The sequence below is a fragment of the Gracilinanus agilis genome, chromosome 1, assembly GCF_016433145.1.
Source record: "Gracilinanus agilis isolate LMUSP501 chromosome 1, AgileGrace, whole genome shotgun sequence".
Lineage (NCBI taxonomy): Eukaryota > Metazoa > Chordata > Mammalia > Didelphimorphia > Didelphidae > Gracilinanus > Gracilinanus agilis.
In genome coordinates, this window is record NC_058130.1 from 493268027 (window position 1) to 493281938 (window position 13912).

Genomic DNA, 13912 nt, shown 5'->3' on the forward strand with positions numbered 1-13912 from the left:
TATGAAAGTGACTTTTGTCCATCTCCAAAATAAAAATATACCTTTATCTGCCTCAGAGTTGTAAGAATCAAATGCAACAAACAAAAGTATGTAAAGGGCTCTGTAAACTTTATAAAGTTCTATGTGAATGTTAATGAATTTAATGGACCTACTAGATGGAAAATGTCTAGTCCTGTCCTGCTGGTCTAAACCTGGCTAACATTGAAGGATTATTCAGGAAGAGAGAGAACAGTAGAGGGACTAGAGAGGTGGGGCAGAGGTGCTAGCAGAAATTAACCTGACATATAATCGAGTACCCATCTGGATGGTCATATTTATAGTTGTGTAAAAAATATGTAGTAGCAGTTGATTCTTCATGTGGGCATAAGGGAATGTAGGAAGGAGAACAATATGTGGCATCTGTACTGCATAAAGTGGAACACAGAGCCAGGAAAATGTGGGGTGCAAATCCTATTTCAGACACTGACCTTGTTTAAATCACTTAACCTTTCTGAACCTCACTTTCCTTAACTGTAAAATGAGGGAAACATCTGTAGTACCTGCCTATTGTGAGGCATATTGTGAGACTCCAATGAAATAATGTATGTAGAATGCTTTGCAAACCTCAGTGAATAACATAATATGCATTACTGCTGTTCTGATTAGTCTTGCTTTGTTTTCTGGACTGTTAATTTTCTTCTTTTGTGACTTTATTAAGGAACTAGCATTTATCTATTTTAAGGCTTTCAAAATGCTTTACATGCATTGTTATTTGATCATAACCACCCTGTGAGAAAGGCATTATTATAGCCTCATTTTACAGATGAGGAAACTAAGATACAAAGAAAAGACTTCCCCAGGATATCATATAGCTAGTAAGTGTCTGAGGCTAGATTTGAACTTTGTTCTTCCTGATTCTTGAGTCTCCTGCTCTATGCATCCATTAACATTTTTCATATACCACTATCATGATTGTCCACAGTTATTCAGAACATATTTTCTTAAATCCATAAAAGTGTGCATCAGAATCAATGATGAAATAGTCAAAATTTGTGTGAATGAGTGCAATTTCAAGCTCATCACAGACCTCAGTCACAATGTAGGCAGCAGCTGAACCTGAGGGGCCCCAACGAATTCTATGCCACTCCTTGTCTATATTATTCCTAAAATAGAAAAAGGCATCAGAGCTTACATATAACTTGTTTCAATGTATCAATCCATTTCTTCTTTTCTATCTCAGTTAACAGTTTTAGGAACTTCTTCAAACTTTGCTTTCCATTTGGCCAAATTATCCTTCTCACCAATGGTGTCAATCACATACCAGATTAATAGCTTTAGAGACTTTGGCTATCTTTTCTCCAACTTTTAATTTCATTGAAAGTACCTGGGGATACCACCACCAAATGTTTTCCTTATTTCCTGCAAGACATGTACAACGTATTCAGGATTGCTGACCTGTTCCAATACTGGTTACCTGACCGCTCTTAGCATAGGACACTGAATTGGACTGAGTGTACTTGACAGCAATAGTGGCTGCAATGAGGTCCCCAATGGTAGGTTCAGGCAAATTTTCATGCTTTGTAACAATATTGCTAAATAATATCTGTCAATAATAACAAATAAGTTAGACTTATTCTCTCTTCTAACTTAGTTGTAATACAAAAAGAGTTTTAATTTCATCCACTTCTGGTTTGTAACATGGGTCCATCTGAGCTTACAGTAATTCCCATTTTTCTTTTTGGAGAGGATTTTGAAGGCCTCTTCATATACAGGTGCAATAATGTCATCACATATCTTCCTGGAGAATACCATTAGCTGTAGTGATGTCACAGATATCAGATACATCAATAAAATCACCAAATGATAACATTCTATCTTGTTCTTCCTTATGTAGTTGACAATGGAATAATTCTTGTAGCTATTATGTATCATGTAGATGGATTCTTGTAAACATCATGTATCATGCAAACTTTAGCCTCTTCCTCACTAAATGGTATTCCAATAGCAGCACCTGCTGGATTAACATATTTAAAAGGAGATAGCAGCTGAAATACTTAAATCATCTCTGAGTTCTTTTACCAGTTGCCAGGCATCCAAGGCATCATATAAGTTTATAAACCAAGGGGATCCATTCATAACTGTAAGAGGAAGTTTGTACTTCACTGTCTATAACCGCACAGAGTTTTGGTGAGGATTCATTCCATATCTTAAAGGAATCTGCGATACTTTTACTATATTCCTTTCTGAAATAATCTGATACTTTTTTTATCATACTAAGCAGTGGGAGTAAAGGCCTTTAATACTAGCTGCCATTTAGTCTCCATAGTAGTATCTTTAGTATCAGAATTTAGCTTCTGAGTCAATACTATTTCATAATCTCCTGGTTCATATATTAGTGTCATTTGAGCAGCACCCCTGAGTAAGGTTACTTTACCAAAATCAATTTGTTCAACAGCTTCCTCAGCGGAACATTTGGAGAAGCCATAGTCTTCTCAAAGAGATATAGATAATAAACAGCAATAAGACTGAAATCAAGTCTGGCCATGGCAGCTTAATCCTCTGGAGAATTATAAGCCAAGACTTGAACTGCATGAACTGTAGTATGCGGTGTTTTCACACATCCTCCTAACATTTCTGGGAATCCTGTCAGTTCAGAAACATCTCTGAGAGTTTTTGTTGTCTTTCTAAATGCAACCAGTGTCAAACCAACTGAATTCAGATTTTTGGTAAAGTCCCAACAGCCCTGTCTTGTCAGAGACATTAAACAAGGCTAGCTGGTGGACCACCATAATGGTAGTGGCTCTCTGAGGGCCCTTTGAGTGGGAGGCAGATGAATTCTCTTAAGAGCTAGGAGGCAAATATTCTTTTTCTCTGAGTAATACTTCCTCAGAAAAGGGGGGGGGGGGAGATTAACAGGATTTTAATTTGTTTATTTTTTTTTTTTAATTCCAGGTGGATTGTAGACATGGAGGGTGCACCAGGTACTTTATATGAAGGGGAGAAATTTCAACTTCTGTTTAAGTTTAGTAGTCGATATCCTTTTGACTCTCCTCAGGTAATTGCTTTTTAAAAATAATTTATATTTTAAAATTATATTCCAATTTAACTTAATTTAAACTTAGTCTTTGGGTATATTTTTCCTATTTGTTCTTAATTAAAAGACTGAGTAATGATCTTTTTAATTCTGACTTTGACAGTATGGCATAATGGATAGGGTACTGGACTTGGAGTCGGGAAGATATGTATTCCAATCCTGTCTTAGACACTTATTATAGCTATGTGATTCTGAGCAACTTACTTAGTCTGTGCTTCATTTTCCCAATCTGTAAAATTTTTGGACTTGGGCTTTGTGCTCCTCTCCAACTCTTAAAAATATGATCCTCTATAAGAGAATGGTTTTTTTATTCCTTGTCTGTAGTCTCAAAACTGCTTATCCATCATTTTAGTTTATAGGAACTACTGAGGGTCATTCTCCTTTTCTTCTCCAAAGCCTCATGCCCATTGTTGCTTTCTAAACATTTTACTTATTTTGGACATAATTTTCATTTGTAGTCTCTGGAATTCAAAGGAATGAAACTTTGGCCATAAATTCCCTAGAAAAGTTCAATTTTTTTAGTGAGAGGTAATCCCGCTTTTGACTGATTCGAATTGTCCTTTGATGTGGCGAATGATGTTTTTGCTTCTACTGTTGAGAATGATAGGGAGAGCCAATTTGATTCTACATAGTGGTGATGTTACTGTGTAAGCTTTTGTGTATTCCATGGTGAGGGATAAACATATATGCACATACACATACATATAAATGCCTTTTTTCCATTTGTATTTTAGTGACTTAAACTGATCAAGATTCAGTTATTAAAAATAGTGTTTATATTCCAACGGTCTAGTCAACACTAAGGTTTCATCTGGAATACAAAAGAATACAAAAAATGGGGCAAAAATGGGCCTATGAGTGGCCAAAACAAATGTCACACACAGGTCTATGCAGAAAAGCTCTCCTTTATGCTAGTCAAAGGAGATAGATTTTTATTTTTTACTTTTTTTTTTTTTTAAAAACCCTTGTACTTCCGTGTATTGTCTCATAGGTGGAAGATTGGTAAGGGTGGGCAATGGAGGTCAAGTGACTTGCCCAGGGTCACACAGCTGGGAAGTGGCTGAGGCCGGGTTTGAACCTATTTTTTACTTTTTACTCATTTTCTAGCCTCCTTTTTTTTTTCTTTTAACTTTAAAAACCTGTTAAAGTTGGGCTCTGTTCCTGTGGTGAAGGGTGCACTGTCTCAAGCTTCAAGTTTTTTGTGGGAATAAACTTTTAAATCCATACTAATGGCCTTTCTGTTTTTATACAGTTTGGGTATTTGTTTTTTAAAATAAAAGAACATTAGACTTGGAGTTAAGAAAGTTGACCCCTCTTCAATGCTCATCAACTTTGTGATCATAAGCAAGTTGTTTTAACCTGTGAAAAATCTCTTAAGACTTCTCTACTACATTAAAAATAAGTTGCAGCCTATATCAGTAGAGGCCATTCACACACATTGATAGGTATAAATGTTCAGTAGTGTGGTTCATAGCTCCAGATAGATAGAAACTCTAGAATTTGTCATGAAGATGTCTTTCTTAATGATCTCTTGTCAGCTTTTTTCTTTTTTCTATTTCTCACAATTGAAAAATAGATTGCTATAAAACATCCATGAGAATAAAATATAGCTTTTGGTTTGGAAAGAAAATAGGATCAAAAAGGTATTTTTCATTTTTTCATTTTTCATTTTTTAATTTTGTTTTATCCTCCATAAAGAAATCACTTAATAGCAGTGCCTTGTTGGAAACATTCAGAACATTTAGTTTAGGTATCATTATCACCTTGTATATCACCATTGGTACCTCCTTTTTTAATGTCTTTCCTGGAATTCCATCTACTTCTGATATTTGGCAGGTATAAAATATTCCTCACTATTTAAAAAAATTATGTTAAGCTGTCTGGGGGAATGCTTAGTATTCAAAGCCTATAAATTTGTCATCAGAAGATGACACTTGAGGATATATGACGCAAGACTGCAGTTTTATCTAAATCCTCTCAGTTTGACTTGACAGAATTCCAAGTATATGTAACACTGAAAATTGCTTGTCTGGTATTAGTATAAGTTTTGAAAGTTTTTTATGTAATTTATATAAAGAATAAGCTGTCTCATTAATTTTCTTCTGTAATATTTCATATAATAAATATTGCTCCAGTGTTAAAGAATGAATCACTGAGGTAATGTTTGGAAAGCAGGTGACCATGCAGCTGCTTGAAGATCTCTAGTTATGGGGAAACTCAGTACTTCTCAAAGTCATCCCATGTTTGGATAGCTCTGTTTTCTTTACATCTAATCTAAATCTGTTTTTCTGTACCTTTTATCTTTCATTCAGGGGCCAGACAGAAAAAACCTAAAATTCCTTTAGCCACATAATCCTTAAAATTACTTGATGATACTTTGTCTTCCCCTTCTGCTCTTTAGACTTCTTTAGATCAAACATCCCCCAGTGCCTTTAACTTGTGGTATAACTCCAAAGTTCCCAAACCCCCTACTCTGTCAATGTGCTTTCTAAAATGTGGCATCTCAAACAGACCATAATTTACAGAAACATTCTGATGGGATCTGATATAGACAATCATTTTTAACTTCCCATATTCTAGACACTGCTTCTCTTTCTACAGCCTAAGATCTCTAACTTTTTTGTTTGCCCTATCATTCTACCTTACATTGAAGTTTCCCTGCCAAGACCCCTAGGTAATTTTTCAGATAAATTAATTAGCCATATCTGTCTCCCATCCCTGAATCCTGTATTTCTGCAGGTGATTTTTGGAACCTGAGCATAAGTTTACATATTTAATTCTATTATATTGGATTTGATTAGAATTAGCTTCATTTAAATATTTGATCCTTCTTATATGACCAACATGTATGCTATTATAATGAAATCATTTAGTATATTATACACTATAACTAAATATATTTAAACTAGGAGCTAATGAAATGAGGAGACAAGTGTCTATTGACATCTCCTTGGAGATGTAAATAATTTGAGAAGCTGGTTTTTTGTATTGTGTGTCCAAGGGCAGGATGAAATATCATCACATAAGCCACGGGATAATCTTGTTTTCCAAGGATCATGATAAGCATTTGCAATAAGACCACCTTGAAAATAATTGAAACTTTTATAACTATTGTTGGTGGAAATGAAGAGGTAGAGCAACAAAACTTGATAAAACATTCCAAATTATATCAGTGTATGTTTTGATAGTGATGTAATGTCAGTGCAAAAAAAGGACATAAAGGATAATATGGCAATATAATGTGGGGGAAAAAAAGTGGCAAATATAGTTGAGAAGTAAGAAACAAGAGGAACCCAGAAAGGCTCACAACTATACAAAAGCATCACATCTACAGATCATGAATACTTAACACAAAGTTAGGAGGCACCGATTGTGACAAGCACATATCATGACAAATAATGCAACTGATTCTATTTGAATAGAAAGGTAAGTCACTTTCAAATTAACTGTACAATTTGCTTTTTAGAACAGAGATCAAAATCATTATCAAATAAAATTAAAAGTGAGTACTATCATGAATGTCAGATCATACAAGATTCCTTGCAAATTAAGATAACAGCTATTTTTGTTTGATCTTCTGATTATTAATATCAAGAGATAGAAAGAAGGATTAAAATTTTAATTGGTATGGGGAATTCCCAGATTAGGAAACATTTTCTGCCAATGCAAATTAGCACCTCCTCTGTACTTTATAGAGCTTAAGAATGCTGCCTAAGGCATTGAGTAGTTAGCTGACTTCCCAGTGGTCATGTGACCAGTCTCTATATCCTAAGTGAAATTAATAACACCAAATCCATTTTTATACTGCTTATCATGTCTGATAGAGCAGGTAGTTTGGTAGCACAGCAAACAAAGTGCTGGGCATAAAGTCAGAAAGTTTTAAAGTATTAAGATTAAAATTAATATACATTAAGTATTATATTTTATTAAGTTTATTAATAATAACTAAAGTAAAAACAAGCTAGCTAATCAAACTACAATTATGGGAGAAGAGAGAGAGAGGGCTTGGCTTATAGCAAACTTATAAATAACACAAGAAGACGCAAACGTAGGGGTGCAGGGAAAGAGGGATGCTGGGAGATGAAGTCCAAGGTACAAGATTCTCTAACTATACAAAAGTTTAGATCTGTCTTTGGACACTTACTAGCTATGCGACCCTGGGCAAGTCACAACCCTGTTTACCTCTGTTTCCTCATGTGTAAAATGAACTAGAGAAGGAAATGGCAAACCACTCTAGTATCTTTGCCAAGAAAACCCCAAATGAGGCCACAAAGAGTCTGATATAATTGAGTTGAGTAAACAACAAATTCATGTCTGATATAGCTTTCTCAAAACTAGTACTAATATACTTAGTTGTTTTCTTAACTCCAGAACCAGCTCTCTATCCACCATACCAGGATGTTTCTATTAAATATCAAGTGAGGTAATAAGGAAACCTATGCTTGCCAAAAGTGTTGTAAAATGTCTAGCACTAATCTGAATCAAGAGAGATTTCCTATAAATGGTGAGAAACTACTGGTACTCTTCTTTGTATTGGACATCATCCTAATAGCCTTACGCCCTGGAACATTACAGAGCCTCCTAAGTGAGAATTTGGACAAGTCAAATAGTCAAAAACTGCTGTTGTCCAGATTTGGTACTCAAATGAATTTTAAAAAATATATTGACTTAGTTCCCTTCAGTGATGCAGATCACAACTTCTGTTTATCTCTGCCCTCCTTATCCTTCTTAAAGTTCACAACAGAGCAGTCAAGATGGGTCTACTAGACATACTAGAGTCCTTCCTCACTTTCTCTTGACATCATGAAAGCCAATAGACCATTTAATTTCTTCACCAGTTCTCCTCACCCTTGTTATATGAATATTCATCTTTTCTTCTTAGTTATATGTTATAGCCTGCTGGTACCCACCATGAGTCTTTCCATTGACTTGTATATAATATCATTGTTTTCCTCATTCCTATTCTTAAAACTTCCTCATGGCATGGAGATTATCCAGGATTCTCAAAGGCTGTGCCAGTGGAACATAAGATCTTTCAAGTCCTGACATGCTGGATAGGCTTCAGATATATAGATATAGATATAGATAGATATATTTAGATATATAAGAGAGAGTCTATTTTCTGAGGACAAGCCCAGTTAAGTATGGAGAGGTACATCAGCACAAGTAGTAGAAAGCCATAGAGTATCTGTGCCTTATCCCATCTCTCTCCCATCCCACTACCCTCATTTCTCTCCTCTCCCCACATGATAATAAACTGAGTCTAGAATTGAGTAGGAAGATAGGAAGTTGAACTACCTTTGGAAAACTTGGAGTGCTTTTAATAATCCTAAGCTTCTTATTAACAGAAGCATATCTTGTAAATATAAATATTTTTCCACTGCTGCTTTGTGGCTACAAATCATGGAATATCACAGTCTCAGAAGAATTAAAGTGGAGGTTTCCCCTACAGGCAGTGGAGCAATGCATAATGGGTGTGGACCTGAAAACAGCAATCATAAATTGCATGAGAGAGGCAGAGCAAAGGATGTCCTTAGAGAGATATATGGCTGGACAATAGGGTGGACGGTGTTATTTGGCAAGAGTAAGGAATAACTAATGGACAGATTGCGTGCTCCATTGGGTGTCTATGCATTTTCAAGAAAACTAATAGTTCTCCTCAGCATATTGATTGGAGCTCCTGTGGATGGTATATTGGAGGACATAGATGTGTTTCTTAGGATAAGAGGTCATGAATGGGTTGTGAATCAGTATCATTGAAGGGAGTGCTCACATTCATAGAAATATTGAAAATGCATGATATTACAATTTCTCATTCTTAATGGTTATTGATTCTGTCATCTGCTAATAACTTTCACTCCAGTTTTGCCATCTGAAAATGTGATAAGCTTACCATATCTATTTTCAAATCATTGATAAAAATGTACTAATGTTTTCTGGTTGATACAGAACCACCAATGAGAAACTATGTATGAGACTGAGTTGTATTTTGTCAGCTTTCTGCCTTCTCATTTATTTTTTGACGAGATGTTAAGAGGTATTCTCTGATCATAGTTCCACCTAATGTGCTTATCATACAGGATGCAAAATGGCATTCTTTAAAACTTGTATTTGTAGGAAGATAGGGCTCTAGCATAATTAGGAAGCTCAAGTTTCTTTGTATTCACCAACCATCTTTCAGATTTTCCTCTTTAATGGCTTTATCAAGATTGTGCCTATGTACCTGAGATTGTCTTGCCTTTTTTTCTTTCACCTTTCCACTGTAAGACTTCTATTAAGAATCAGATCTTAATCATATGCTTTCTCTTATATAGATCACTCTGCCTGGTTTTCTCTTCTGCTTTTGCAGTATGGTAATCATGTAGTAAACAACTTTGAAAATTTACACATCATGAGTAACCTCAAAGTTTTTGCTACCTCAAGAACTTTAGTACGTTGGTAGTTCATAGAATTGTAGATTAAGAGCTAGAAGGGTCCTTAGAAGTTGTTGAGTCCAACTCCCTTATTTTGTAGTTGAGAAAACTGAGGCCCTAGAGATGTTAAATGACTCACCAAGAGTCATAGCTAATAAATGTCTTAAGATGGGATTCAAATTCAGATCTTCCTGACTATATGGTATTAATTTATTAATGAGCTCTTAAGGATGGGAAGAGTATATGAAGAGAAAACAAGAATTTCAGCTTTAAAACATCAGGGGTATTTATAAGGAAGGAAAGTCCAGTGATTATGCATTTAGACTTTGGGTCTTTTGAGTTCTTAAAGTATGAATAATGGTGATAATGTCTAAGACAAAGCTCCTTTTCCCTTTTTAAAAAACTGCCCTTCCTGACTTTGCATGTTTTATCTGTGGTGCCTCCATTTATCTAGTTTTTTATATTTGTAATCTTAGGATTTTCTTTGACAACTTTCCCCCTCATCTCTTTAAGTCAGTAACCTATCTTTGTCATTTTTTCTCCCCTTTAAGCCCTTGCCCTCTGTCTTAGAATTGATATTGAATATCTGTTCCAGGGCAAGAAGACTGGAGTGGTAAGAGCTAGGCAATGGGGGTTAAGTGACTTGCCCAGGATCATAGAGCTAGGAAGTATTTGAGGCCAGATTTGAACCAAGGACTACCCCATCTCCAGGCCTGGCTCTCTATCCACTGAGCCACCTGGCTGCCCCTTTGTCATATTTTAATCCCTTCCCTCCATTCCCATTGTCAATATCCTAGGGCAAGCCTTTGTTAACTTCTGCCTCAGCTGCTAATAATAATTTCCTTATAGGTATTATTCTCCTGTTCCCTCAAATTCATGCTATGCTGCCAAACTAAATTTTCACAGAATCATAAAATTGCATAATTTCAGACTCAAAAGTAATTTCAAAGACTTATCTCTCTAATCCAATCTATTCTTGAACAAGAGTCCACTCTAGAGCATTCCCGTGCTCTAGAACAAGTGCTTATGCAGCTTCTGCTTTGAAAACTTTTAGTGAGGAAGGAAATCCACTAACTTTGAGGTATAGTCCATTCTATTTTTGGATATATCTAAGTGTTAAGAAGTATTTCCTTCAAGGAACTGCCCGGTGGCATAGGAGACAGACTGCTGGGCCTGGAAGATAGGAAGAATCATATTCCTGAGTTCAAACCTGGCCTCAAACACTAGCTGGATGGCATTGGGCAAGTCACTTTAACCCTGTTTGCCTCAGTTTCCTTATCTGTAAAATGATTTGGAGAAGGAAATGGCAAAGCACTCCAGTCAGTGTCTTTGCCAGGAAAACCTCAAATGAGGTCACAGTCAGAAATGACTGGAAAACAAACTTCCTTCAAACCTAAATTTCATCTTTGTCCTTTTTTTGCAACTAGTTTTTTCTTTTGAGGCTAAGCAAAATGAGTTTAATTACTTTCTCATATGATGGCACTTCAGATATATACAAACCATCATATCCTTTCTAAGTCTCTCTCTGTTGTACCATTTTTTTTTAATGGCAGAAACTTGAGACTTTTCCTTTCACTTCTGTAGATATGTTCAAACTTACAGCAACCTTCCTAAAAGGTGTGTAGAATTGATCATAGAATTCCAGAATTGGACCAAGAACAAACTTCAGTAAGACTCTCACATCCCTAGTCCTGGGAATTTTTTTTTAATTCAAAGATATTTTATTTTCCCACTTATATGTAATAACAATTGTCAACATACATTTTCTGAAATTATACAATCCAAATTGTCTCTCACCACCACTCTCCCCTCACCCCATGATGGTAAAGAGTTTGCTCTGGGTTATATGTGTATTATGCCAAATGCACTTCCATTTTGGTTGTTGTTGTAAGAGAATACTCATAAAACCAAAACCCCAAAATAAAATCAGAAATAAACTATGTTTTGATGCTATGATCTGCTTCTGATTCCAACAGTTCTTTTTCTGGAGGTTATTAATATGAAAAATGATAAAGGCTGGTATAAATATATAAATTAGTATTTTAATTAAAGCCATGTTTATAGATAAAGTTATCAGACCACACGCTTGTAAGCATTCAAAACTGCCGCCTCCATTACTGTCTCCTGTTTTCTAGCCAAGAACCTACCGGCAAAAGAGACCACTCCCTCCTAACCCAGGAGATTTAAGCTCTTCCTGCGTCGACGTAGACCTCCCCATGCCCCAAAGACCCGGAAACGGAAAAAGCTGGATCACGGGAAATGTAGTTTTGATACATTTCCCATGTCCATAGAAATATATACACTTCTAGATGGCTTTTCCCAATTTTCACTTTTACAATTCCCCGTGAGGTCCAGCAAAAAAAAAGGTTAGTCCTTTTTTCTTCGCTGGACCTGTAAAAATAACAACTTCTAAATTTTTCAGGAATTTGGGGATAAAAGAAATAGAAGAACAAATGGTTAAAATTAGCCGCATTGACAAAAACCAATTTGGGGGGCTGTCCCCCACTGGCACAACAGTGTACAATTTAAAACAATACATATAACTCAATTTCAACTCCCCATAGTTCAATCAACTGCACCCCAAAGTTCAAAGTTTGGTCTTCATGGTACAGTGAAGGCTTTTCAGACATCTTCATGTGTCCTCACCAAGCAAGTTCGTAGTCTGGATTTTGGGGAGATGGCAAGATCCTTATCCTGAAATTATTCTCAAAAGAATTTAACCTTTACATTATAGATTACAAAACATACATTTTCTTCTAAGATTCATACAATTCCCTGTGAAATTACTCCTAAAAGAGTTAAATATACATATATTTTCACATTATCGAATTTTAAAAAACTTAACAGATATCCCCGTGAGGTAATTCTTAAACACACCTTTTTTTTTTTTTCTAAAAAAGGGGTACCTCAGGTCAGCTATATAAATATGAAAAATGATAAAGGCTGGTATAAATATATAAATTAGTATTTTAATTAAAGCCATGCTGATAGATAAAATCATTAGACCACACGCTTGTAAGCATTCAAAACTGCCGCCGCCTCCATTACTGTCTCCTGTTTCCTGGAAGCGCCTACTCGCAAAAGAGACCACTTCCTCCTAACCCAGGAGATTTAAACCCTTCCCTGCGTCAAGACGTAAGCCTTCCCAAGCCCCAAAACCGGAAACGGAAACTCGTTGGACCGCGGGAAATGTAGTTTGATACATTTCCCAAATTTCACTTTTACAGCTAAGGATGGAGATGGCATTCTTTGTCATAAGACCTTCAGAATTGTCCCAGATCATTGTATAGCTGAAAGTAGTTAAGTCTTTCACATTGATCATTGTACAATATTGCTGTTATTGTGTACAATGTTCTCACTTAGGAACTTTTATGGCAGCCTAATATTGCAGAGATATATTGTCTGCCACATACAGTTGACTCATTGAACTTGTAGGACATTAAAGAACCCCGAGGTAAAGGAGAGAATAGAAGGAAAGACCTGAAGGAAACACAAACAGGATAGATTTGAATGCAAATGTCAGATTTTTTTTTTTTTAAAGCATGCTGGAAATTTGCAGTTTCGTGTATAATCCTTTTTCTGATCTATTTTATATATGGAAATACTTAATTTAGCTGTGGTCTTAATTCTAATCCCATTCTCATTTAACTGGCATCTCCTTAATCATTTGCTTACTTCTCAATCTGCCTCTATCCAACAATGCGTTTAAATTTCAAATACAAAACCAACCCCCCCCCAAAAAAAAAGCAGTTCAGAAAATGAATGGTTTCTTGTTTTAACCTTTTTGATAAGTTAATCCTTCAAGAAATGGAATTCAGGCCTTGAGATGGGAAATGCTGGGTTCAAATTTGGCCCCAGACACTTCCCAGCTTGTGTGTATTCCCCGAGTAAGTCACTTAACCCAGATTGCCTATCTCTTAATAATGCTCTTCTGCCTTGGAATCAGTACTTAGTATCAAGTCTAAAATAGTACGGTTTTAAAACAAGAAAGTGGAGGCAATCACTTAGATTAGAATGTGTAATAGAGTAGAAAGATAAAGTTAGTGAAGCCAGTAATGTTGAATCTTTTGTTCTTCCTGGGAGGAATGGGAAACTTAAGAATGAAATTCTAAAGACAGAGAATAAATCCAGTGGGAGAGTAAAAGAGGACGTTGTCTAAAAGTAAAAGAGGACGTTGTCTAAAAAGACCAATATACAAGGAACTTGCCAAAAAACTTGGATTGTCAAAAGATATGTAACATTATGGACAGGATGAAAATGGAAGACAAGACAGGATGAACAAAAAAGCATAGCATGACTTGAAATAATCTCAGGAGTATTAGTACTGAAAAGAAGTTGAGAATGACAAGGCAAAGGATTTCAAAGTGATTTTGTGAGAGGTTGTTTTTTTTTTTTTTTTTTTTTTTTTTTTTACCCTTGTACTTTG

The 13912-nt window shown here is 35.7% G+C and overlaps 1 protein-coding gene and 1 pseudogene across 1 annotated transcript in view; one reads left to right on the forward strand and one right to left on the reverse strand.

Moving 5' to 3' along the window:
- UBE2W (ubiquitin conjugating enzyme E2 W) overlaps positions 1 to 13912 on the forward strand; it is a 90163-nt gene that overhangs the window by 49483 nt on the left and 26768 nt on the right. Inside the window, 1 exon segment of the mRNA XM_044682487.1 lies at positions 2932 to 3034. Within this exon segment, the coding sequence (XP_044538422.1) occupies positions 2932 to 3034 (103 nt within the window).
- Positions 962 to 2768, reverse strand: LOC123232558 (annotated as a pseudogene).